General features: G+C 50.1%; 1 protein-coding gene across 1 annotated transcript in view; it reads left to right on the top strand.

Moving 5' to 3' along the window:
• GFOD1 (glucose-fructose oxidoreductase domain containing 1) overlaps positions 1 to 27,017 on the top strand; it is a 105,115-nt gene extending 78,098 nt beyond the window's left edge. The window contains exon 2 of the mRNA XM_046005167.1: positions 19,970 to 27,017. Within this exon, the coding sequence (XP_045861123.1) occupies positions 19,970 to 20,889 (920 nt within the window). The 3' untranslated portion in view covers positions 20,890 to 27,017. The remainder of the gene's footprint in view (positions 1 to 19,969) is intronic.
• Positions 27,018 to 27,539: the final 522 nt, after the last annotated feature.

Below are 27,539 nucleotides of genomic sequence, written 5' to 3'. Positions count from 1 at the left end.
GCCGGGGGATGGGTCTGGCATCTGTCCAGTTTCTAAACCAAGCATCCCATGACCTGGCAACATCTGCATTTCTGGATAATTCCTGAATCTATTGTATTATAAGGAAAAACTAGATTTCCCTATCAGAGGGAGGGCCATGATATGGGAGTTTTATCAGGTGATTCATAGGCTCGTTATTGTGTACCCACTGCCACTTGGCAGAGGGCCATGCCCAAGGCCATGCCGTCACAGGGCTGGAGATGCCCATTCCTTGTTGAATTTGTCCTGACCTTCCTTTCTGAAACTCAGGCCCCCACTTCCATTCAAAGGGCATTGTGGGGTTATTTTTTCCTCCCCCCCCACCCCAAAGATTTTATTTATTTATTTATTTATTTGAGAAGGAGGCAGAGGGGCATGCACAGGAGTGGGGGAGGGGGAGGGACAAGCAGACTCTGTGCTGAGCACAGAGGCTGACTCGGGGCTTGATCCCTGACCCTGAGAGCATGACCTGAGCTGAAATCAAGAGTTGGACACTTAACCAACTGAGCCACCCAGGCGCCCCTGTTTTTTTTTTTTTTTCCTTTTTGGATAAAAGCTGTAATTTTATCTATTTATTTTAGAATTAAGAGTGTAGTCACCTGGCTCAAAGTCCTGAGGGTGCTGGCGATCTCAGTCTGTGTGTGCCTTTGTGATTGTTGCTTCAAATTGCTTTAAGACAACCATTAAGGGGCGCCTGGGTGGCTCAGTGGGTTAAGCCGCTGCCTTCAGCTCAGGTCCCGCATCGGGCTCTCTGCTCAGCAGGGAGCCTGCTTCTCCCCAGTCTCTCTCTGCCTGCCTCTCTGCCTACTTGTGATCTCTGTCAAAAAAAAAAAAAAAAAAAAAATCTTAAAAAAAGACAACCATCAAAACACACAGAAGCCTATGAGGCGAAGGTGGTCGTTGGCAAGTCCACTCTCCCCTAGGACTGGGAGGAATGTGTTCGAGGCTGGCAATGGGGGTGAAACACAGAACTGAAACGTTTTAACATTTTCAACAAGCATTTCCCAAACTCCTTGAGCTTGGAGTTCAAGCTCAGGTGTATGGCCCAGCAGTGAACACGTAGCCCGACTGGAGTTCCTTAGAAACACTTTGAGAAATGCTGCTTTAGCCCCGTCCCCTCCCTTTGGAGATGAGAAAATAGACCGTGGCAGAGTGGGGGCTGGGATGTGGGAACAGAGGTCCACAAAGTCTTGACCCCGTTACCCGACTCATGCCCATATATACTGATGACTCAGCCTCTGCTCACTAGAGGTGAATGCTGCCTCTTTGCCTCTTGAGAACCACCAGGGAGAGCAGCAGAGCGAGGGGTGTGTGGGGAGATGAGCTCACGGGCAGGCAAGTGGATGGCGGAGAGCGGATTCTGCTGCGTGAATGGTGCTTCTGCTGACTCTGGCTGGCGGGGGACCATTTTAAGGACAGTCCCATGAACTCTTCCGCAGTTTCTAGTCATGCTTTAGGTGCTGGTATCACCTGCGGATGATTGTTAGGATTAGAGCCCCGTGGGAGCAGGTGCCTGGGTGGGTCCACCTTTGCCTGCCCTGTCTCGAGATACCCACGCACAGAGGACTGGCACATGCCAGAGATGAGAATGGCAGCCTCTCGCTGGACCCACAGCTCTGCTCTGGCAGCGGGATGCAGCTGTTGCTAAGCGACCAGTTTATCTCCTGGTCAGCAGATAGAGAAGCAAGCAAGCAACTCCTGCTCTGGAGAGTTCCAGCCGTGAGAAACCAGGTTGGGGGAGGGTGGGGCGTGGAAGAGCCGTGGGGGCTGGCACTTGAACTCTGCTGCTGCCTTTCGGCTCTGACTCTCTCCTGGGTGCCGAGGGCCCCTTCTTCCTGGGGGCGTGGGTCTGTCTTTTGAGGCTGGAGGGAATGATGTAGATCCATGACACCATAATAGATTCAGCTTAATAAAATAAATAAAATAATTGCATAATTAAGTAAGTAATTATTAATAAAATAATAAAACAGAATCCCAAAGGCAAAGAAGTCTCCTTTTCAGAGGAGTTTGAGTGGTTTATGTGGAAATGATGTATCTTTATTTGTATTCAAAACCCTTAAGTGGCTGGTGATGATTTAACTTTGCACCCGAGAGCTCAGAAAATGGTATTTATTTGCTAGGACCCAGCAGGGGCTTTATGCATCTCTGACCCCCAGCAGGTAGGACCTCTGAGCTGGAGTGTAATCACCCCATAATCATTCACACCTCACTGGACCTTTCTGGATGTTCAAGGGCTTCTCATGGTCAGGTTCAGTCTTTTATTGCCGGTTGTAACTAGTGCTAAAAAGTATCCACAGCAAACCAGGTATGTTGCTGAGGGAAAAACCAAAGTATTGACCAGTACAACGTGGCTCCTACCTTTAAAGATCTTATAATTATGGGTAGAGGAAGGCGTTCCCAGAATGTTCTAGAACAGAAGTTCCCCAACATTCTCCATGCACAATATCTTTTAGTGTCTCAGTACTCTTTCACGGTGTTCCAAAGACAACAGAAAGACCTAACAATTGAGGAAATCCAATTAATAAGTACTTGTGTTCTAACATGCAGGATATTTGAAAAAAAAAATTAACACAAATGGGAAAAATGAGAACATTTGTATTTCATTCTTAAATAATCAGAACAAATTGTAATGGCATATGTGTGCCTATTGGGCACTACACAACTTCTCAAACCTTGGAGTCAAAATATGACCACTCTCATTTTCTGTCCCACCTGGATTTTTGCCTGGTACTTGTGTTTTCATCATGGCTACTGCCCAAAACCAAGCTGCATTATTGAAAGGGATGTCGTGCAGTCCTATATTGAAACTGAATTTCCTTAAACTAGTAGTTCCTGCCATGTCCAGTAGATGCCTACTTTGTGTTCCTTGAATGGTTAAAGCACACCGCAGTGCCCCTGAGAGTTCCCTGTGGGACCCCCTGCATGCCTTGGGTGCTGAGGCATTCAGGCTGGGAACCGTGATTCTAAAGCACAGAAACTAGTTGTGAAAAATAACAAGATCAGGTAGAGGGAGGAGCACTCCCTCCCATCTCTTTCCCAGGAGGCCTTTAAGAAGTTTTTGTGGTTGAACAAAAGGTTCCATGAAAATCTGTGATTACAGCTTGATTCCTTCGTAGTCGTGTTTTACTGCCTGTCACATTGCTTTTAGAACTGCAACGTATTATTCAAAACTGAGCCCCAGATACACAGAGCCGGAATGTGTGGATTCGAATCCCGGCTCTGTCATTCACTAGCCTATGAATTTGGGTACTGACTCTTCATGGTTTGTGGGAATGGCAATGACCTCCCAGGGTCACTGGGAGGAGTGTAACCCTACTTGGTACATAGTAACACTTCCGCAAATTAAGAGTTAGTTCTCTTCTTTTTCTTGCTCCTGGGGTGCCGTTAGACTTCAGTGTGAGCATCAGACACTTTTCTCAGGATGAGGTGCTGGTGCTGGGAGGGTGGGTGTGGCCTCAGGTAGAGGACAGCATCCTACCAAGAGGGAAAGGGCCAAGCCACAGGGAGGCCCCTTGGCAAGAGGCTGGCTCTCTGCTCTCAGAGGGGTTGAAAGGCCCAAGATGTGCTTCCCGGGCACGGACACTCCCTCCCCAGTGTGGCACGTAGCACACCAAGCCTGGTCTCTGTCCTCATTCTCTGTATCCGTGGGCATATACCATTAGGGCATCCGCGGTATCTAAGACATCCGGACATCTCCCCCCAACACTTGCCCCAAGTCCTGTGCCGGTTTGCCCAAGCCAGACTTGTTCCAGCACTGTGCCTCTGCAGACCCCTCTCTGGGGAGCAAAGAGTCCCTTCCATGCTGGGGCATCCTCGGGATGTATCTAAACCATTAGAGCCTTGCTGGGTCTCTTTCCCCTGGGGCTGGAGAATTTAGAGCCTTTCTCACTTATGTGTGTATCCCAGCCTTCTCCAAGGCCTCACAGTATTAAGGACAAGAGAGAGGATGAAGAGTTAGTGCATTTCTTCACCTGTAAAATGGGGCTGCCCAACTTCACCAGGCAAGCCAAGGGCTTTCCAGTTTCTCAGGCTTCCAGCTAGTATCGTTGGGGCAAACACAGACCTGGGTGTGCCCGGTTTTCTGGGAGTTCCTGCCAACTAGGATTCTTTGTTTAAAAGGAGTCCACGTTGTTTGCAAAATGTTGTAAAAAAAAAAAAAAATTTCAAGACTCACCCCTAGCCAGCGCCTGGGGCCATATGACTGGTCTCCCCCCTCCAGTGAGCAGTTTCCAGCTTTCAGCCTCAGCAGACTGGGGCTTGCTGAAACTGTCCTCAGGTGTGCACAGAGGGGGTTGGCTTCTGGTCCCGGAATGAAAAACTGAGCACTGTCCCTTTAAGAGAACAGGCTGGAGGAGGGAAGAAGTTGCTGGCTTCTGGGCTGCTCAGGAAAGCCCTATTCTCTGTGTTCAGAGAGGTGCTGTGTAAACTGCCCTCCCTACCCGCCCCCCCCCCCCAGCCTCCTCCCTCAGTCTGGCCCATCGCTGGGGTTCTGAGCTCTGTAGACAGGATCCTCCTCCCAGCCACGTTGTTAGCCCAGATCTGTCAAAGTATCAGCAGCCGCCAAGGGGGAGGTTTGGCTCTCAGGAGGGAGGGGTTCTCATTCGCAGCCTTCCATCACTAGCTGAACTACAGTTATATGCTGGGAGCCGCTAATAAGGTGCATGGCTAAATGTCTCAGCCTGTCTTTGCTTTGCATTTTCCCCGCCTTGACTCCCTGTCGCCAGCCCATGCAGCCAGCTGTGCCAACAGAAGCCCCTGCCTGGGGTGACGGAGTAGATCAGCATCCCCACGGGGGCCTGTAGGTTCTGCATTCTGTTCTCAATCACAGGAGCATCTAGTACTAGCCTAGACAGAGCCCAGGTTCCAGACAGAGAGCGATGCCATAGGTTTGGTTTTTAGGCTTTTTGTTTTGCTACCGCAGGTCAAGCAGTAACTTTCTTCTTGTAATAGGCTCTTCCTTGCGGCAGACTTGCCTATGTCCGTCTGTGCCGTGCTGTCCGCGGTCTTATAAAGCTGCGATTTCTAAGATGGCTTTCGCACCTTCAATGGGTAGCAGAGCCAGACTTAGAACTCATTTCGATTTCAAGTCTTGGTCCCTGGCCAGCCCCACGCTACCATGCGCTGACGTCCCTCCTGCCCAACGTGTTAATCCTTGTAGCTCTAGGGGCTGACAGGAGCAGTTTTTAGTTGGATCCATTGTTGATTTCAGTAGACATTCGAGCACTCTTTATGTGGCCGGACAGTTGCCCCGATGTCATTTCAAAGCAGTCTCTTGAAAGTGTTACTGTTCCAATTTTATAGATACGGGAACCCAGTTTTCTCGACGTCCAACGGCGTGGGTCACACAGCTCCACATGCTGGAGTCAGAACTTTAAAACACATCGCCCGACCCTCGTTCCACTTCCCTTTCTAATAAATCAGGCTGGATCTCGGGATGCTTTATTAACAGGCACTTGGTGGTTCCTCTGTGCGCAAATCAGTCTTTTCGAAGGGGGATCCAGAAAGCTTATTAACCTTGTCCTGGAGAAGCATTTTGATGGCCAACCACAGAAACTACCTGACTGATTTTAACAACGTAGAATTTCTTGAAAGGAGATGAATTCATCACAGAAATGTGAGTCAAGCTGGGGGAAGTAGGCTTGGGAAACAAGAGGACCCAAGGAGGACTTGGCACCGAGAGTTCCCATCTGAATCACGCCAGAGAACCCAGCCAATATGGACGGACCCTGTTGCTTTCTCGATGGTGCTGGCATCGTTGGAATCACGGCCACAGCAGGCCTTGGAAACTGGATATCGCCATCCCCACCACTGGGATGAATTCTCCATTCTCCTCCTTCCTTATGACCCGAACCCAGGCAGGGTCTCTGGTTGGCCAAACCCAGGCGTGTGCCCGTGCCTTTGCTGCGAAGGCTGCCAGGAAAGCATGCCCCTGGCTTAGCTTCCACGGGAGGGGAGAAGTTCTACCTCCCCCCAAGACTTAACACGGCGAAGCATTTCCCAGGTAGAACAAGGAGATACAGAGGCTAGGCAGCCCCTGAAAGCAACAAGTCCCCACTACCCACCTCACCCCCAAACACTCCCCTAATTAGAAGTCACCTCTGTGTTTCTAACCACCACCACCTTCCCACCGCTCCCCACGTCTTGTCACAGACCTGCTCTAAGAAGCAGAGCTGATGGAAGTGAAAGTGTCTAGGGAAGTGGTTTGTTCGCGATACCCCCGACGCGTTGTCCAGGAGCCCTAGATCTGGGTGTTGAGGTGGGCGGGGGAAGGGGGGCTGTTGATCGCTGTTGTTTGTCTACATCAGCAGGAGTCGTGACTTAGAACTGAAGACGGTCTCCTGGCTGGTTGTCCGTGTCCGCCCTGGCCGTGGGGTGAGCCCATGGGGAGCTGTAGTGTGGCCCCCACTGTCCTTCTGCTGCCCCGTCCCCTCGGCCAGGCTGGCGGCTGCCTGTGTGCGGAGGGCTGTGGCCCGTGCAGGGCTTCCTGTGTTCAGCTGTGGGCACCCTGTCCCCACCATGACCTGTTTCCCCAGCCGCCCTCCTTCCTTTTTGTCTTCTTTGCAGCTGCCCCCAGGCCGCTCGCTGCACAGATGTGGAGCAGCTGGACGCCCGGCTTGCCAGGACAGCCACCGCTGTGGTTCAGCTTGGAGCCTCCAGCCCTTTGCTTCTAGCTCTTACCCCTTCAGGCACAGGCTTTGCCCCGCCCCACCTCCAGTCCCTCCCCACATCCCATCTGGATGCTGTGCCCCGGTCCCGTGGGGCCCCCAGGTTTGGGGCTGCTTTCTGAAGGCATCTGATAGCTCTGAGCCTCAGGTATTTCATGCTGCTTCTCCTCTTCCACCCGTCATGGTTCCTTAGGTGAAAAGTGGAAAACTGAGGGCATTGGGAACACAGAGCTGAATTTGCAGTGGGGACCTGCCACCTGTCTGCGGTCCTGGGCCATCCTAATCTCTCTGAGCTTCCGTGACCTATTCTGGACAAACGGAGATAAGGGGCCAGCACGAGGCTTCGCGGGGCCGCGGGCACCTCGAGGGTCCATGACAATTTCAGCTCCTCTTCCCTGCCTTGTGCTCATTTCGGCCCCCGGAGACCCCGGCCGCCACCCTGCCCAGACCTGTTCCTATTACGGCTGCCTACAGGGAGCCCCGAATTGGGGACACAATCTCCGTGGTAACAAGGAGACTAATAATAGGATTTTTAAGTCCAGAGTCCCTCACTGAGGCTTTCTTTTTGATGCAGTAAAAATTACCAAAAGAACACAGAAACAAAGGTTGATTTGAAAGGAACGTCGACACGTGTCTGAGGAGCTTTACCGGGTTGGGAGAGGACTTGAGAATTCTCCTGCTGGCAGGACTTTTTTCCTAGAGCTCACAAGCATACCGATGGAGTGCAGTTGTGTCATTTGTGATGACCTTTGCTCCCCGGTGTCCCTCCTGTGATTAGTTATACGGCCAAAGGGAAATGATCTGGGTGGGCCCTCACGTAATAACAGGAACGCTTTAAAGACAGAGCGTTCTCGCTAGCTGGTGGCAAAGGAGAAAGTCAGAGACATTCCAGCTGAAGGACTCACTTGTAGATACTACCACTCGGCCTGAATGTAGCACTGCACCTGAGGAACGCAGGCCCTTCTAGAAGCTGAGCAGCCACAGGGAAACCATCAGAGACTCTCAGGTCCTTAGCTCCAAAGCCCTGAGCTCAGCCAGCAACCCCGTGAACGTGGGGAGCACCTTCTTCCCCAGAGTGGCTTTGCGAAACCCTGAGCAGAGACCCAGGGGAGCCCGCCGGACTTCTGACCCAGGGCACTGAAGGACAATGCATGGGTGTTGGGTTCGGCTGCTCTGTTCATGGTAGTTTGTTATGGCAGGAATAGAAAAGGGACACAGCCATTCACTGGGAACCGGCGGGGACGGGGGTCGACACGCACCATCCAACTTTGGAAGCCACTATTTCTCTCCAGCTGGTTGTTGTCGTGCAGGAGGCTCCGGGGCCGGGAGAAACCCAATGTTTCTGGATCTTTCTCTTGTTTAAGAGAGGCCAAAAACTTGGACTGTGTGAAATATCCTAATTCAACACACACACACACACACACACACACACACACACACGTCACTGGCTGACGGTAGCTATGATCCCTTCACTGGAGAGTTTGTCTTGAATGGAGAGTTTCCTCCTTTTTGGTTTGTTTGAGTAGTTGCCCTAAAAGGTTGTCTTTTTTTTTTTTTTTTAAGATTGTATTTATTTGACACAGAGAAAGAGAGAGCACAAGCAAGGGGAGCTGTAGAGGGAGAGGAAAGTTCAGGCTCCCCACCGAATGGGGAGCCAGACCAACACGGGGCTCGATTCCAGGCCCCTGGGCCCATGACCAGAGCTGAAGACAAGACACTTAGCTGACTGAGCCACCCAGGTGCCCCTAGTCTCTTATCTTGCATTTTATATGCACAGTGAGGATAGTCTATATTCCTCCGGAAAGCATTCACTCAGAAATCAATAATTTGGTACTGAGGTCTTGGAGAGGACAGGCGAGGAGCTTTGGGAGATAATGTGGGCCTTCCCCCCTGCTTTGGGATATGTGATGAAAATTCACACTTACTTCGATATCCTTCTAGGCACCCCCCCCCATCCTGCTTGACACGTGGGTAAGGGATGGAATTATAGTGCAATCCAGTCGACTCCCCCAGCCCAATCATTTACAGTTTAAGTAACTCAGTCTCTTCGTGATGACTCTGGTGACCCAGCTCAGTATTCTGCCCCATGTCCTCGTCCCCTGCAGGACGTGGCTGTGCCCGTGCATCAGGTGGTATCCTATGAATTCTGACTTGTTCAGGTGTGGAACAGTGGTGCAGGCTTGAGAGGGGTGGTTCCGGGCCGCTCCCCAGAATGATGCGCACTGAGAGGCTATGGGTGTCCTTAGGCTACTTGGGACCAGCATAGCAGGCCTCCACCGGCAAGCCCACAGCCTGGCTGTTTTCCTCTGTCCTCGGGTCCCTGACCACTGCAGCCACTACCCCAGCCCCGGGCCTCTGTACTCCCATGGGGGGGTCTGTGTGTGTCACCCACAGGCAGGGAAGGGCCACCTCAGGCCCACCTCCCCGGAGGCTTGCCACCAGCCTAGAGGGTGTCTGACTTCTGCCATCGTCCCTGCTGTCTCTCTGGGTTAGGAATGGCAGCTTTTCTCTCCTGGGGAATGCCCAGGCTGGAAGGGGCTGGCGAGTGACTTCCCAACACCATGTTCACTCTCAACACGTACAGGCCAAGAGGGACGCAGATGTGTAGGGTTGACCAATAAATGAAATGTGTTTCGGGAGCATAGTGTCTGCTCTAGATGTCCCCACTCTTACAGACTCTGTGACTAGATGACGGAGTGCACATGGAACAGTCTGAGAAAATCCAACTCCTGGTCGGGATTCCATTGCAAAAGGAGGCTTTAGACAGCAGTCCTGAGTGGCGGTGGTGAGGTGGGGGGGACCCGTAGAAAGCACTGGTACGGTAGAAGCTGGCCTCTAGGGGCCAGTTGGATATAGAAAAGCACTTGGAAATTTACTTCAGTTCGATGTCAAGTCCCATCCATGTTAGCTGTGCTGATTTCCTTTCTCTGATCCGTTCATCTCTTTCAGAGCCCACCAGCGGCATCAGGGCCCTTGACGGGGGTGGGGGAGTTGGGAGGGGAACTGAAGGAGAGTCACCCTTGACCCATTTCCATGTCAGGTTTGGAATTAGAATAGAAACTTAATTGTGGTGCTCTGGGGCTTTTGGCTGTCATCCAGGAGGCCAGTGGGCACCTGCCCCCCAGCGCCCTGGTGTTTGCACAGTTCTCCCTGGAGCCCTCCTTCAGGTACTGTGTGTTCCAGGCGCTGCACTCATGGGCACGGGTGCGTGTTGCCTGGCGGCATTGGGAGAATGCATCGGGGGCGGTGGCTGTCACCTCTGGGTGTGGTATACAGTTCAGAGAGGAGAACCACTGGGTCAGACTTAGAACAGGAGTGTGTTCAGAAGGCAGTAGGAGTGTAAAAGTGAAGGCCAGGTTTTCTCTGAGGCCTGGCAGTCAGGATTCAAATCCCAGCTCTCCCGGTCACTGACTTGCAGAAATGTGGGCAAGTCATTACCCCTCTTCGAGGCCCAGTTTCCACATCTGTGAGATGAGGACGATATCAGTACCTGCCTCGTGAGGTTGGGTGCACTACAAAAATGGAAGGATGTGGAAAATGCTCAGCCTCTTCTGACGTAAGTGCTCAGGAGCTGGTTGTGGTTACTATTTCAAAGCATGTCTTTGGGACACCTGGTGGTTCAGTCAGTTAAACAACCCTTGGTTTCGGCTCAGGTCATGATCTCAGGGTGGTGAGATCGAGCACTGGGTCCAGCTCTGCACTCAGTGGGGAGTCTGCTTGAGATTCTCTCCCTCTGCCCCTTCCCCCACTCCCCTCCCCCAACACATGCTCTCTCTTTCTCTCTCTGAACCCCCCCCCCAAAAAAAAGAGAGAGAGAGAGAGAGAGAGAGATTTAAAGTATGTCATTGTTATTATAAACAGATCAGATCAGTAGTTTGAGTTGGGAAGTTGCTTGTTAGAAGCCTTCACGTGGATTGAAGATGAGGGATTTCTCCAAAGGGGCTCTCCTCCCAATTTATATGGAAGAAGGGCCAGAGGGCACAGAGTGGGGTTTAGACAGGTCATCCCTGCTGGTGCTGAAAGAAACATTCTCAGCTTAAAAAAAGCACATGTGTATGGGGGATGGGCGGGAGGGTGGAGAGGGAGAACATGCCAACCCCTAGGGAATGAAGGAAGAACGAGCAGATGCTGAGACAGGGCTGGACTAAAGGCAAGTTGCAGGGAGTGAGTGAAACTCACGGGGAAAGGGGAAGGAATGGTTATGAGTGGCCCAGTGTGCTCAGGTACTTAGTTCCGCTAAAACCAGACATTTGTCTGTACTCTGCCTTCCTTTTAGCTTTCCCTCTACTGCAGTTCTGCTTGATCTCCCCTTGATCATGAAATCTTTTTTTTTAAGATTTTATTTATTTATTTGACAGAAGTAGGCAGAGAGAGAGGGAAGCAGGCTCCCTGCTGAGCAGAGAGCCTGATGCGGGCCTCGATTCCAGGACCCTGAGATCATGACCCAAGCAGAAGGCAGAGGCTTTAACCCACTGAGCCACCCAAGCGTCCCGATCATAAAATCTTTTAAGACTCTAATGAATCTCTCAGAAAATTAAACATCAGGGTACATACACACAATTTCCAAATTTAGTGGTTTTTCAGATCCTGGGTTCAACACTCTTTGTTTTCAACCACTTTCTAAATGGGACCCGCAGCTTCTGAATATTCATTCAGGTAAACTCTTTTTTTTTTTAATTTATTTATTTGAGAGAGTGTGTGTGTGCAGGTTGGGGGAAGGGAGGGTCTGAAGGACAGAGAGAGAAGCAAAGTCTGCCCTAGCAGGGAGCCTGACACGGGGCTTGATTTTATGACCCTAAGATCCTGGCTTGAGCTGAAATCTAATGTCAGGGGGTTAACTGATCGAATCACCCAGGTGTCCCTCAGGTAAACTCTTATACATACCTCAGAACCCTGCTCAAATGTCACCTCTCCAGCAGAGCTTTCTACCACACCCAGATCAGTTGGGCAGCCCTTCTTCCTGCTCTCACTGTTTATCCCTCTGTTAGATCCTGTGATCTATAATATACTGTAATCCCTCATTTCTGGTTGGTCTTCTCTACTAGACTGAGAGTGCCTATTGTTGTGTCTTACTCATTTTTCAGTCCCAGTGCCTAGCACAGAAGTGTTGACACAATGGAGTATATATGAAAATAATGAGTTCCCTGCCTGAATGGCAGAGAAATCTTCGCTACCTTCTGTGAATGACTAGGAGGCTGTATCTGATGGGACTTCTTGTGGGAATTCTGCCAATCTGCCAGAATAGCTGGGAGCCCACCTGTAGGACCAGCAGCCATGTGGGCTTTCAGAAGATAAGGAGCTGTCAACACAAGTAGAATAATTGGGAGGAACTGGTGGGAAAGTAACATTGGCCTCATAGATTTCCACCATCGATTAGAGGAAGGAGTGTGTAATTGGCAATGTGTTGGCAGGGAGGCGGGCTTTGAAGTTTCAGCTGATTATGCTGGGGGATGGCTCTGGTCTCTGGGTGGCCAGGTGGCAGCTGTACCCCAGGTATCCAGGGGATAACCTACTTGATCAAGGGCAGGAAAGGGCAGCTGTTCTTTGGGACAGCAGACAGCACAGCTCTTTCCCTCAAGGTGTCAGTGGGAAGTCCTTTGTCCCTGTTCCTTTGGAGGGAGTATCAGCCCCTTCCAAAAGCTCTGGTCTCTGGAAAGAGATACGGGCAGGTACCTAGCCCTAGCTAGGAGACCTTGAGCTTAGAGGATGGGGGGCGCAGGGACCCGAAGGTGGCTTAGGGTCTGCCAGTGGGAAACTCTTTATCGGCAGCACCGACCCCTCATTACAGAGAACAGAGTCTGTAGGCTGTGGAGGGAGCCAATTTCCCATTTCCCCATGAGAGCTCTCAGGAGGGCAGTAAAGCTCCTTCTGGAATTATTTCATTTTAAAAGCTTCTGACAAAGAGCAGCCTTGCACGGGGCGCTTTCACCCTCCAGAATTTTCCCATTGATCTCATTTTCTCCCCTGCATCAGCTCTGTGATAGAGGTGAGAAGGTCTTAGTCCCACCATTTTATGGACAAGGCAGCTCTCACTTTATTTGCTGACAAGGGGTTCTCACTTGAAAAATGAAGTTTGTTCCAGCCCAAAGGTGCTGTAAGGGGCAGGCAACGTTTCCCGTCTTTCCTTCTAAGTTCTTCGGTTGGCTAAAAATTAAATGGACGTAAGACAGAGTAACGGGAGAAAAGCAAATTTCTTGTGTATGGGAGCCCATATAGAAACATGAGACCCCCTGGCATGCAGGTCGTTGAGGGTTATAGATCATAACCGGGCTAAGGAGAGGGCACAGGGTCTGGGGCTTCAAGGGGGAGGACGAAGACATTTCCCAGGAAGATGAAGGAGGACAAATGTTCGATAAACCAATGTTCGCCAGGGCCATGCAGATAAGTCTTTCTGCTATAAAAAAGCCATCTCTGGTAATAGCTCTCTCTTCCTGGTACAGTCCCTCTAGCTAAATTCTTTCAGGCAGTTAAGGGGAAGGTAAAAAGCTCTTCTTGAGTCTGATTGTCTTCAGTCTCGAAATAATCCACATGCCAAAGCAGTACATTCTGGGGGGGATGTATACGGCTCCTCTCAATCCCCAAAAGACCAGCTTAGACCCTTTGTCTCCATGCAAAAGGAGAGGTGGTCTGCAGTGGAGGCGGGCCATGAAGACTTCCTCTCGTGCCAGGCCGGTCCCGATGTGTTCTCTGCCACCCACCGGGAGTCACAGTGCTCTCTGCCTTGACGAATGTGGCAGGATTCCAAGGCATCCATTTCTGGGTGCAGGGGCAGATCCCTCGGGGGAGAGAACTAAGCAGGGGGTGATACTGTAATGGCTCAGATCATTTCCCCCGGGGGGAAGCAGCGGCACGGTGACCGCTTCCACCGCAGCCCCAAATGCCCGGCAAGCTCCTGCTTTTCCCCTGCATCATCCTGAGCACCGGCAGGTCGAACCGAAACCCTCTGGAGCTTGGGAAGGATTTGGGGGCTTGGCAAAACATACAACACTCTTTCTTCCTCAGCCATGTAGCATTCTTTTCTGCTTTTCATTCTGCACAGCCCATGTATTAGGAGTGAACTTGAAGCCGTATGTTTCAAGTCCTCGATTATCTTGATCCCCCCATGGCAGGATTTTTTTAGGAGGGTTGGGGGTGCCGGAGCTGTGGATCTTTCACCTTAGAAGGAGGACGCCACCGCTTGCCGCAAGAGAGTATCAACTCGTAAGGGAGCATGTTTGGTCTTTGGGTAAAGTCCTCCCAGGAGTGAGAACACACACCGTCTCCTCTCAGGGTCTGCAGAGTGGAGGTCAGGGTCCTGCTCTCCCCTCGTGGTTTCCCATGAGCAATCGGCCATGGCTGTTTGGGGGCAGGCAGGACTCTCCCAGGGTTCTCTCCCTGAGAAACAGAGGCTTTCAGCTCTTGTCGCCGTGATGGTATCTATTTACCTTCCTGCTGAAGTCGTGTCTGTAGGGAGGAGCGCAGGATTTGACCCCCACTTGTTATTTTCTTTTCAGCACAAAACAGAGAAAGGCTGCTCTCTAAAGAGCCTATTCTAGCCCTTTCCCAGGGGTAGCAAGACAAGCACTGTGCTAAGACACCTGAAAATCACAAAGACACCAAAGAGCCTGGTATTTTCTGGACAGCCCGACCGAAGCCCAGGCTGGTGGAGGCAATTTGGAAGGCAGGTGTTGAACTCCTTTCTTTGGAAGAAATCCCGGCCTGTGTTCCATGGCGCCTAATGCACCCGGGATTGTTGGGTGTGTGAACCCTATACCCAGATGATCTAAGTTCCCTTTACACTGCTTGTGGTTTTAGGTGAGGGGATGCTCTGTGCCACACTCATGTACTTACACACACACACATACTCACACTGTGATGACTAGAAGTCTACAATCTGAACTGTATTCCTTTAAGCACAGACTTTCCGCTATACGATGAATAAGGTCTGAGGATTGTATATAAACACGGTGTTTATGGCTGATAACATTGTATCGTGTAATTGAAATTTGCTAAGAGGGTAGAACCTAAACGTTCTCTCACACACAAAAAAAGATAAGAGAGGTTAATTAAACAGAGGGTGGAAATAACTTCACAATGCATACGTACGTCAGATAGCCATGGTGTATGCCTTAAGTATCTTTTTTTTTTAATATTTTATTTATTTATTTGAGAGAGAGAGCATGAGTGAGGAGAAGGTCAGAGGGAGAAGCAGACTCCCCGTGAGCTGGGAGCCTGATGCGGGACTCGATCCTGGGACTCCAGGATCATGACCTGAGCTGAAGGCAGTTGCTCAACCAACTGAGCCACCCAGGCTCCCCTGCCTTAATTATCTTTCAACTTTAGGGGCGCCTGCGTGGCTCAGTGGGTTAAGCGCCCAACTCTTGGTTTCAGCTCAGATCATGATCTTAGGGTTGTGGGATCGAGCCCCCTGTGCCAGGCTCTGTGCTCAGTGGGGAGTCTGCTTGAGATTGTCTCTCTCCCTCGGCCCCTGCCTTCCTAAAACAAGTAAGTAAAATCTTTTTTAAAAATAAAGATCTTACAATTTTATATGCCAATTATACCTCAGTCAAACTGAAGTAAAACAAAAATCAGAAAAACCAACTAAGCAAACAACAAAAAAGTAGAATTCTATTTCTTTAGCCTAAGCCTTTTGTTCTTGTTAAACGGCTAAGGGCTTTGGAGCTTCAGGTTCTGGGCATTTTGGTGGGGAAAAGCTGGGAAAGAGGATCTGAGGATTTTGGGGGGCTTCAGAGGGTGCTTAGTAGAAGCCCCACCAAGGGGTGGGGATAAGGTAAGAGTGTCCAGAACAGAGAAAAAAAGAATTTGCTCCACAAATCAGTGAAGGGTCTCTTAGCTCTGCATTTTGGTTTCTTTTCAAACTGGAAGTTTTGGGGCACCTGGTGGTTCAGTGGGTTAAAGCCTCTGCCTTCAGCTCAGGTCAGGATCTCAGGGTCCTGGGATCGACGCCCGCATTGGGCTCTCTGCTCAGCAGGGAGCCTTCTTGCCCCTGCCTCTCTGCCTACTTGTCATCACTCTCTCTATCAAATAAATAAATAAAATCTTAAAAAAAAAACTGGTAATGTTATCTCATTTTTAACCATATGTCATAAAGTCTTCAAGATATTATTGTACAGGGCGCCTGGCTCACTTGGTAGAACATGGGACTCTTGATCTGGGAGTTGTGGGTTCGAGTCCCATGTTGGGCACAGAGCCTACTTAAAAAATAAAAATACATACATACATACTTTAATTTTTTTTAATATTTTATTTATTTGACAGAGAGAAACCACAACTAGGCAGAGAAGAAGGCAGAGAGAGAGGAGGAAGCAGGCTCCCTGCGGAGCAGAGAGCCCGATGCGGGACTCGATCCCAGGACCCTGGGAGCATGACCTGAACCGAAGGCAGAGGCTTTAACCCACTGAGCCACCCAGGCGCCCCCATACATACATACTTTAAAAAGAAGAAGTTACTGTACAGTTTATGTTGGAGAGGCCTGCTCCTTGGAACCTGAGGGAACTGTACCCGGGCTTGGGGTGTGGGTATAGTTTTGTGAATATGTGTGAATTGCATCTTCTGAAGAGAGTCCATAGCTTTGAAGTCCTGAGGAATTGGAACCAGAAGACGTAGCAATGTAGCCTGAGCCTCTGAAGCATTCATAGCTGAGGGTCAGCGGAGCTCTTACCTGCCCGCTGGGGCAGTGGGGGCTGGGACAGGTCCGCTGGCTCTCCGCACCTGCCTGCCACCCTAGACCTTAGAGGGCCTTCGGTTATCACGTCAGCACCATCCTTCAAAGGTCTTCATGTCTTCTTCGGGTTTAACATAGGAAAGCTAAGGGGCATCTGGGGTGACTCTGTCAGCTGGCATCTGACTTCAACTGGAATCATGAACTTGAGGTCCTGGGCTCGAGACCCGCATCAGGCTCCCCGCTTGGTGCAGAGTCTGCTTGTCCCTGCCCCTCTGCCCCTCCCCCAAACTCATGCATGCTGTCCCTCCCTTTCGAATAAATAAATACAGTCTTGAAAAAAGAAAAGCGAACATTTTTTCTGACCATAAAAGGAGAAACTTAGAAAATACCAAAAAACCTAGTGAGCAAATACAAATCAGTCATAATCCTACTAATGAATTAACCATTGTAAACATTTTGAGGTGTTCCCTTCCAGATTTTCTCTTCTTCTTTTGTATGTTTAAGAGACAGTACAGATCATAGTATGTCTATGAACAGAGCCCCTTTTCACGTAACATGACATCATAATCCTCTCGCCCGCCCTCAGAAAGTCTTCATTAGCATCACGTTCAGCGGCTCTACAATTATCCCATGATGCGGCTTCCGTACCATTCTTCTGTCTTTGGGCATTTGCATTGTTCCAAGCTTTTTGCTTTAATAAATAATTCAGTGAGAAGCCTCTTCGGGCAACACGCTGTGCTTACATTTTAGCTTCTTTCTTTCTGGTAGATTCCTAGAGGTCTCCTTTGTGCTCTGTAGGAATGGCGAGTCGAGATGCTGCTGACACCCATCTGGGGAAGTGTGGATATTGCTAAAGACTGTGGGCCGTGGGGCGGGGCGAGGCCACGACGTCCACTGGGTATCGTGGGCACAGCGGAGGCTTCAGAAATGAGAGCCAGGCCTTGTCTTTGAGGACTTCATCGTGTAGCGTGAAGCCACAACATATTTAAATAGCCTAATGGAAGATAGACTTTATCTCAGGACGTCGGGGGAGCCATGCGTGAGTTTCAGAAGGGGAGAGGCGTTTCTGTGTCCGTTCCTAGTGTATTTCCTGGAGAAGGAGTTTTCCACAGAATCGCTTCATCTATGCTGCTGCAAGAAATTACCCATTTAGTGATGGCTTTGGGTGTGTGAATGGGAAGTCAATTAATTTCCCCTATTTTTTCTTTTGCTATTTAATGGATTTTTTTTTTTTTTTTTTAATGATAGAAAAAAGGCATGTGGGTAGCTCTGTCGGTTAAGCCTCAGACTTCAGGCTCAGGTCCTGATCTCAGGGTCCTGGGATCCAGCCCTGCGTCAGGCTCCCTGCTCAGCAGGGAATGTGCTTGTCCTTCCCTTCCCCCCACCCACGCTTGTGCTCTCTCTCTCTTTCTTTCTCTCTCTCTCAAATAAAAAAAATAAAATAAGAAATTAGGAGTATAATAGAAAAATAAGAAACTTTTACTCATGTGCCATTAAGATGACAGAGTGTACTAAGAAGATGACAGGTAGGGTCCTGGTTTGGGGGGACCTTGAGGTAGGGTATAGGAGAGGCCACAGCCCGTACCCAGCAGGTGCAAGGCATACTTTGGCAGCATTAGTCACCTGTCCCTGCAATGACCTACCAATCAGTTTACATATAAATCTGCTCCTGCCAGCGTGAACTGCTGTTACATGAGCCTAATGCCTTCGGGATCGTGTTATCAGAACACTGTGTTTCGCAAGCGCATGGCACATTTGGTAACATAAACCAAAGCTTCCTCCTCCCTCTCCCAGAGCCTTAGTCCTCAGCTGGTTGCTAAGAGTTAAAGGAGCTTCTTACTGATCATGCATGGTCACCAGAAAAACCAGCCAGCTCTGCCAACATGGAAAAGGCAAGGAGATGTGGTCATCATGTGGCTTCCAGGCCTTTCCTTCAGGGCCAGAATTAAATGTGTGTGTGGAAATTGACAACCATCAGTCGTATTTATTTTCTACAATCTGTTCTGACCACGTCTGTTGTTTGGCTAGTTCTTCCACCAGGAAAATGAGAGCCACGGGTCAGACCATGGCCTTGTCCAGGCACTTCCCCTGGACAGACACCCACAGTTGCAGGACCCCCACAGAACCCCATCTCAGCTTAGCTTGTTGTGAGATTTCCTGGGTTCTCTTAAGTTGAATGCCCACAGTCAGGACAACTGGGATGGGAGTGTGTGTCTCATTGCTCTGTCTCCCTTGGGTATCTTCCCCGTCAGTGGCTAGAGTGGACAGGTCCCCAGTAGAGGGTCCAAGTGCAAAGCGTGACTCGACAAGAGAGACCAGCCACGGGCAGGGACACGTGGCCTGACTCAGAAGCTCTCCCAAGTATTTCCACCTAGCAACCTTTAATCTGACTTACTAACAAAATCTGTGTAATCTGACTTACTAACAAAATCTGTGTAATTCTATTATTATTAATATTATCATTATTATTAAGTTCCACTTGACTGTCTCTACAGGTTCAGCTGAGTTGTTTTTCTTCCCTCACTCTTGGCTTCTACAGAATAAATCCCTCTCTCATTGCCTGTCACTCTTCTTTCCTTTGACCCTTTGTTTTCTCCAGACCCAGAATCACTTAGTCTCCCAAAGGGCTTGAATCTACCTGTAATTTATGCACCCAGTACAGTCATCACATAAGCCTAATTGTTATTTGGCCTCAGCTGCATTGGCCAAAAGCACCAGACCCCACCATGAGCCAGATGGAGGTCTGGGAGGAACCAGCCGCTGCCCACCCCTCAGAAACAGGGGATACCCACTCTTCCCCAAGAGTGCGAAAACAGTAAACAAAAGTATCTCTGACCACTGCCAGCTCTAATCCATAATGCAAAATAAACAAGCAGGATAAGACTCAAAATATAATCCTTTGTGTTTGTAGGGGAGAGAGCTAAAAGCTTAGACCTCGGAGGATATCATTAAGAAATTCTTCCTCGTATTTAACCAGACTGGCGTTGGCTATGACTTACACTTGCCTATTCTGGTTCTATCCAGACAGAGACACTCTTCTCTTCCCTATATATGATATTTCTAATAGTACATTTTTAATATGTTATGTTTTACATATAAAATAAAGCTATAAAACATCTCATATGGAAGATAATTTTAACAAAACGTTTTATATGTAAAAAGATGATATTGTATACCTCAATAGAACTTACATTTTATATTTAAATTTTAAATTATCAGTATTTTACAAGTAAAATATACTTGTGTATGAAATGTTATAGACTTACAGACAGGAAACATGAAACGAAGCGTTTTCTATTATTTACTGGCAAACATTTAAAAAACCTCTCCAAAATACAGGCTCTTTAAATATATTACAAGGAGTCAGTATTTAGATCCGTGGTTTCATGCTAAAGTCATTCCACTGAAATATGAAGATAATTATGTATAGGTTGTATTATAAATGTAATATAGATGGTGTAACTTTTGCCTAAGTAACCGGTGCCACAAAATAGTCTGGGTCGTAAGGGGGGCCCTCGCATCGGGCCTGGTCTGCCCCGAGAATTAGCGCCCGCGGGCTGCCGCGCCCCCTCCCGCTGCGCACCCGGCACGCTCACGGCCTGTCTTCTTCTCCCGCCCGCAGGCATCGGCAAGAACGTCATCTGCGACCGCACGGCCACGCCGCTGGACGCCTTCCGCATGATGTCGGCGGCGCACTACTACCCCAAGCTCATGAGCATCATGGGCAACGTGCTGCGCTTCCTGCCGGCCTTCGTGCGCATGAAGCAGCTCATCGAGGAGGGCTACGTGGGCGAGCTGCTGGTGTGCGAGGTGCAGGTGCACAGCGGCAGCCTGCTGGGCAAGAAGTACAACTGGAGCTGCGACGACCTGATGGGCGGCGGCGGCCTGCACTCGGTGGGCACCTACATCATCGACCTGCTCACCTTCCTCACCGGCCAGAAGGCCGTCAAGGTCCACGGGCTGCTCAAGACCTTCGTGAAGCAGACCGACCACATCAAGGGCATCCGCCAGATCACCAGCGACGACTTCTGCACCTTCCAGATGGTGCTGGAGGGCGGCGTGTGCTGCACCGTCACCCTCAACTTCAACGTGCCCGGCGAGTTCAAGCAGGACGTGACCGTGGTGGGCTCGGCCGGGCGCCTGCTGGCGGCGGGCACGGACCTGTACGGGCAGCGCAACAGCGCGGCGGAGCAGGAGCTGCTGCTGCAGGACGCCACGCCCGTCAGCAACTCGCTGCTGCCCGAGAAGGCCTTCAGCGACATCCCGGCGCCCTACCTGCGCGGCACCATCAAGATGATGCAGGCCGTGCGCCAGGCCTTCCAGGACCAGGACGACCGGCGCACGTGGGACGGGCGGCCGCTCACCATGGCCGCCACCTTCGATGACTGCCTGTACGCCCTGTGCGTGGTGGACACCATCAAGCGGTCCAGCCAGACGGGCGAGTGGCAGAACATTGCCATCATGACCGAGGAGCCCGAGCTGAGCCCCGCCTACCTGATCAGCGAGGCCATGCGCCGCAGCCGGATGTCCCTGTACTGTTAGCCCAGGACTGGGGACCTAGGCGGACGCAGGTCTTGGGCATGGAGCCCCGAGTGGGGGAAGGAAGGCGAGGGGCGGGAGCAGAGGCGGCCTCGAGGAGTGCAGGGCGGGAAGGTGGCGGGGGTCAGTGTGAGTAAGTGGCATCTGGGGGGGGTGGTGAACCCCCAGCCCGGGCGAGGGGCACCGAAGAAGGCTGTTGGCGGGCTGAGCCGATAGTGGCCGGGAGTATTAGGGGCGTGGGGTGTGGGGGCTGCCATTCCTGGCATCGTGCCTGCCGGGCCTTCGCATGAAGGGGGAGGAGGCTTATTAGCAGCTTCCGTTGCCCCTGACCGTGAGAAGCAGAGAGGGGGTGCTTTCCTCCTCAGCTCATCCACCCGTTCACCTTGGCCTCCTTGGCGAGCCACATTGCTCCTGCCATCCAGTGGCAAGCTCAGTCCCAGCGGGCTTCCAGTCCCCGCCCCCCCATCCCCATCTGTCCGCAGAAGCCTGTTAGTCTGGGGAGAAGTAGGGGTGCAGCGGGCTAATGAGAACGTTCAAATTCCAGGAAGCCACTTAAAATGTCTGGAGGAAAGAGCACTTGGTAGGAAAGCCAACAGCGATCTTGATTGATTGGTGTTGCTCATAGGAAGCAGAAGGGAGTGTCTTCCTAATTGGTTCTTTGCCCTTGGCCTGGCCTGAGATGGGGTAAGGGAGGGCCAGGAACAGCAAGTGAGCCAGAAAGAGAGCACCAGAGCGCACAGGGCCTGGAGACAGAGGAGGCAGAGGATACAAGAGCCCTGTGGGTTTGTGAACAATTAGAAAATTGCAAGAAACCACCTTATACCGCTTCTTTGGGTGCGGTGGAACTGAGCGTAGGGGGATATACTACTGAAATGTCCTCCCACGGGGCTCTCTGGCAGGCTCAAAGGTGCGACAGGAGTGGGTTTGAGCACAGACTCCCATGCTGGGGCCTCCGGGATTGCAGTGGGTTCACCCAGCTTTGTGGATTCAAAAGGGAAGACTTCAGTTCCACACAGATAATAATCTTCTTCCCTGGGTTGGGGGGAAAGTCAAGGCTATTTTCCTTAGCTTTGACCTTTGCTTTCAAGATGCTGACACATGCAAGTTTTTGAATCGGTATTAAAAAAAGACCAACCGGGAACATAATGCTCAGTGTTTCTAAAACGGGGTTTTAGAGCCCTCAGGGGTGTATCTTCAGGTAGGACTGTGAAGGTTCATGTTGGAAAAAAAAATGTGTTCTTCCTTTCCTTGGTCTCTGTTTCTCTGTCTTGTCACTCTCTCCTTCCAGAGCTTTTACTGGAAATGGTAGACGGCTTGGAGTGGGTAGTTCCAAAGGGAACAACTGAAGTTAAACAGACACACGCACACGCGTGTGCACACACACACATGCACACGCACACGCACTCACCGCCACCAAATGTCACTGAAACCGTTCTTAAAAATTCAGACCTTTTCAAAAGAAACACCAAGTCAAACATTTTGAAAACAGGGGATTCATCTTATCTTAATTTTTCATCCCCCTTTGGACACTTGTCAGGCTTGCATTACTTGCAAACCTACGTGGCTTTTGTTTACAGGTCACAGAACTCCAACAGTTGTCTCTGGCTCAGAGCTGAGGTGTAGACATCTCTTCAGGGGGCTGGTGGTAGAACTGGAAGGGAATTTAAGGGGCCGTGAGGGCCCTCTACCCCCACCCCAGGCTCCAAGGAGGCAGAATCTGAAAATGAACAGAGTAGTCCCTTGTATCCTCTGTCCTCCTCCCAGGGTCTATACCCTGTATCACCCCGGCTGCCCGTGAGTGCAGGGTGGGCGTGTCCAAACGTGTTGGCCATTTTCCAGCATGGAGGGGGAAGGATTGCCTTCCTGGAAAGAGTCACCCTACTTCCGGGGCCCGACTGCAACCTGCCTAGGTTAGTCAGCTGACACTCTCCGGGGTACATGGCGGTCCCTGACATCAGGACTTTGTGATGAGCATGCCAGCTTTTGCAGCTGTCAGTTCAAAGCTAGAGATTTAGTAGAACAAACGAGTCCCAGTAATAGTTTGAGCAGAGGGCTGTGTGGTGGACTGTTGGGAGTTCAAGTTCTTCTAAATCGTCCTCTGGATAAATAACTCTTAGAGACACTGAGTGGGAAGAATTTTTTTTTTTTTTCTATCTAGCCGGAAAGGCTGTGAATAAGGAGGAAGGGAGAGGAAACTAGATGACTCTATGGGTCTCATTTTCCTAAGTCGTTTCTAATGTAAGTAGAGCTATTCCAAGGGTTTCAATTTTATGTTTCTGTACTTAACCAAAAGACTCGGAAAGGTGTTTGTGTGTGTGTGTGTGTGTGTGTGTGGTTTTTTTTTCTTCTTCCAAAGACTTCTGAGTTCTGTGATAAATATTCAGTGTCTAAAACAAAAAATTCTCATTTGGGGCTAGGGTATATAGAAAGAAAATATGTATTCTTTAAAAGAAGCATGAAAAATATTTTAGTAAGTACTCACATTTTATCTACTGAAATGCATGTAGTAGGTAGATGCAGGAAGGAGAGGAAGAAAAGACCTAAGTAGTTCATTTTTCAATACAAAAATTCTAGGAAATGAATTTATGATCCTTCTTTCATGCTCCTTTTTGCCCTGTATTACCACTTGCAAAGCCTTGATTAGAAGCCACAATGGGAAGCTGAGAAGTCAGGCATTTGCCAAAGCCTCCCTCCTAGCATGCTCAGGGGACTGGGTACCATCAGGCGGCTATGACGTAGCATGAGGCCCCAGCAGCAATCCAGCCCCTTTCTGCTCTGATGGTGGTGTTTCAAAGATCCCGTGTAAAGCAGGCGCCATTTTAGGGTCTTCACGTTTAGTCCCTGTTGCTCGATTTGTTCCCATCATCGTGTGGATGCCTCTGGTCCTGGAAATGTGGGCTCACTCTACTGGCTGTCTGTGCTACTGGTTGAGAGAGGGTGGAGGTCAGTGGTCCTTACCTGGTATTCACAAGTGTTTGGAACGTTCTGGACTTACTTGGAAAATTTGGATTCTCTTCAGTGTTCTTGAATCCATGACCACTGTCCTCTCTTGCCTGACTTCTTCTCTCAATGGAAGGGGCGGTGCCGGGTGCCACACATGCTCCCTCCCTGCCTGGTGGCAAGTATCTGTATGTCAGCTGTATCTGAATTCTAGGGACAGTCTTGGCTGACTCTGCTCCAAGACAAGCTTCTCCCAGACTCCTTCTCCACCCACAGAGAGCCATCCAAGCTCATTCTGTGCACCCTTTCTCCATCATTCCCTGTGTACAGGGTATTTTAGGTAAATTATCTTATTGAATCCCCCCCAACCCCCCTGTGGTATTGGGTGTTTTTCTCCCCACAATGCGCATGAGAAAATTGAGGCTCTTATGCGAAGAGTAGCTTGCCCACAATCACACAAGCATTAAGCAGAAGTGGGGTTTCCTGGATCCAGAACTTTTCTTCTCCAAACCGTGGTGCCTCCCGAGAAGAAAGGTTGGTACCTCTCCTGTTCTTGCCAGGCAGCGAGCGTGCGTCATTGAGCATGAGGGGGGCTCCTCTCACGTCCTGTGGAGACTTCCGTGACTCAGGCTGAAGGTGACCTGCACAGGGCTCCTCCCAACGGCTGTCCACACCCCCATGGGGAGCAGGATGCCACCTCTGACGTTGTGCCAGAAGGTTCCTTACAGAGCCGCAAATAGAAGCAGTCGATTTTTCTTCCCCTTCCAAAATGGAACTGGCACTCCGCTTCTTTTAAAATGGACTTCCTAAGTTGATTCTGATTGGAATTGGGACCTTTCAGGGCGTCATTGGCCCGCTATTATAGGTGGCCTTGGATTTTGCTCTGGGTGGTCAAATAATAGGAAAATGTCTTCTCAGGGAGTGGGGCTTCTAGAGTTCGGTTGTGACTCTGATTTATCTGGCCGTTGTATTCATACCTCTACACTCTGACTCTCTGCCTCTTGTGTCCTAGCCCAGCTGTGGAGTTTGAGCTGGGTCATAAAGTCGGTCTCGGATGGCATCACTTTTCTTCCAGTGGGAGTGGGGGGAGATTTAAGCAGGCTGGAGGGACATCCTGGGGAGGAAGGCGGCCTGGTGACGTCCAAAGGGACCAAAGAGCCCAGTGTCTTCACATCCTTTATTTTATTAGCCCGGAGAGGTTAAGTGATGGCAGAGGTGACCCTGCTTCCTAGAGGTAGAACCAGGACTCGAAGCCCCACTCGCAAGTCCCACCTCACCACACACGGCGCCCTCAGAGCTCTCTGATGGGGACAGGAGGCGGAGAGGTGCAGGGACCCATCTGAGGTCCGGTGACTACTTGGAAGAGTCCAGATTAGGACTCAGACCTGCAAACAACCTTATTCCCTGAGCTACTGTGGCTGAATCCATTTTTTTTTTTTAAAGCAACTCAGTTATGCCTTGAATATACTCAGAAACTAGCTGTTTTAAATTCCCCATTGTGACTGTCACGTGAACAGTTCTCTGTAGTTTGTATTATATTTGGCAAGGATGGGGGACACACGTCTTGAGGTCCCCTCTTCGGGATTTCCTGAGGCCAGCTCTGCTAAGGTAGCTCCCTGCCCTGCCCACTTCTCTCCGAGATACAGATCCAGCCCCTGGTGGCCTAGGACGCGGGCTTCACCTGCTGCCTCCTTCCTTTGGCCATCAAAGCCCTGAAGTTTCCAGAACATGACAGTGAGGAGCTCATTAAAAAGAATCTATCAGAGCCCCACATTTCAGGTTTCTCTTGGGGACAGGGAGGAGGGCAATGACAGGAGAGCTGTGTGTGTCTGCAGGGTGGCGTCCATCCTGACAAGCAGACAGCATGCCCCACCGGGCCTGCCCCAACCTGGGCAGAGAAGTGGGCCAACGGCAGTCCTCTGAGTCTCAGGGAACAACCCTGACCGAGTCAGGCTCCCAGAACCTCCCACAAGAGGAGCGAAGGCCACCTGTGCTGCTGTCCCACGGTCGTATCTGAGTGACCACATCCATTAGCCGTGGAAGGCGGTGGCGACTGGCCTTTCTCCTCCCTGTGTCCCAGTCCCTATCTGCTGGAGCCCTTGAGAGGGCCACTGAAGGGTTGCATTACTGGATAGTCTTGAATCTGTCGTACTCTTTTTTCTTCTGTTTAAACCAGCAGTGAGTAGAGCAATGACAAGACTGTGTCCTTTGCAACAGCTCTATGCAAAGTGCAGCATCCAAAGCTCGCCTGGGCTGGTGGGGGCCGGACCTGCAGAGTCACCCTGGCGTCCGGCTGTCTCTCTCATCCTCCGTCCCTATCTCTGCTGCAGCTGCCACAGGGCGAAGTGGTTGAATGAGCCCCATGACTTCTTCTTACAAGCGTCATGACTTACTTGTGATTCTAGTCTAATCCCAGGTTAAGCAACAAAACAAGAGTGACCTGACCAGCTCCTTTGCTCCCCTCCTTCTCCTTCAGGCATCCAAACATATCTAAACATAGTAGTATTGTGCCCTGTGCCTGGCCCAGGGGAGGGAGAAGTTTCTAGCGATTGTGGCTTTCCGTTGGCTGCCTGGTGCTTTTACAGTACTTCTATTTTTTTTTTTTTTAACCAAAATTACATTTGTTTGGTTGTCATTGTTGAGTATGTATTTATTGTGTTTTACAAACATGAGTATATATATGTATGTATATGTATAAAACCAAACTTATATATAAAAAGTCAAGGCATGTATACTAGATATTTTAAAGAGTTATTTATCAAAGGAAAAAGATGTGTGTTATAAAGTAAAGAGTCTATATTTTATATATAATGTAGATAGCAAAAAAATAGCTTATAAATTATAGAAGGTTTTGGTTTTCTTTTTTTTATTATTATTCAAGCAAAAAAAAAAAGGAAAAAGAAAAGAAAAAAAAGGACAATGAGTACAACTGTTTTTAGTGTTTCTAAGGCCAAACCTACTGTGGGACGTGACCTTCCCTACTGGGCCCTTGGGCCACGCAGTCTGAGCTCCGGACCCAGGAGCAGATGCCCACTGTTACCTCTGCGGTGCTCAGGGGACTGTGCTTAGTTGGCTTTGCTCAGCCCGCTGGCCCGTGCCACCTTGCACGTGGCCTTTTGCTGCCCTCTCCAGTTTGTCTTGGTGGGATAAAGAAGTGAAAGTAGCAAATAAAGATGGAAGAGAAGAGACAATTCCAGCTGTTTTCCTGTTTCTTAGACCCAGGGGCTGTCGCTCATGGGTTCGGTACCTGGCTAATCTGTGGGATCCGAAGCAAGAATGTGTCTGGGAATGATGAGACATCTGGGGTGTGTGTGTATGTGTGTGTGTGTGTTGGGGGGGGGGCTTTTCACGTGTCATCATCCACGAAGCTGAACAGTGGGAATCCACGGTCCTGAAGATTCGCCGAACGTTAGAAGAACTGGAGCTCTTTAGAACAATCTGGTTCAAAACCTCACTTTGGAAATGTGGAAATGGAGGTGAGAGGCCGGCTGACTGAGGAGGGGTTGTGTGTGTTCATGTGTGTGTGTGAAAGCTTCGTCCAGACAACAAGATGACAGTACAGACTTCAGAATGGGGGAGCAAATCTTAGAATTCTTTGCTATTTTTATACCTTAACCTAGTAGCTCCCACCAAGCTCTGAAAGACACTCTAACAAGCTCACCTCATCGTTGACAAGTGCATCTTTGCTAACTTCCTTGTCAGCAGCCTTTAAG

Source organism: Meles meles, chromosome 5 (assembly GCF_922984935.1).
Source record: "Meles meles chromosome 5, mMelMel3.1 paternal haplotype, whole genome shotgun sequence".
NCBI classification, from domain to species: Eukaryota; Metazoa; Chordata; class Mammalia; order Carnivora; family Mustelidae; genus Meles; species Meles meles.
The sequence above is the reverse complement of the archived record's forward strand: the minus strand, read 5'-3'. Positions and strand labels throughout refer to the sequence as shown.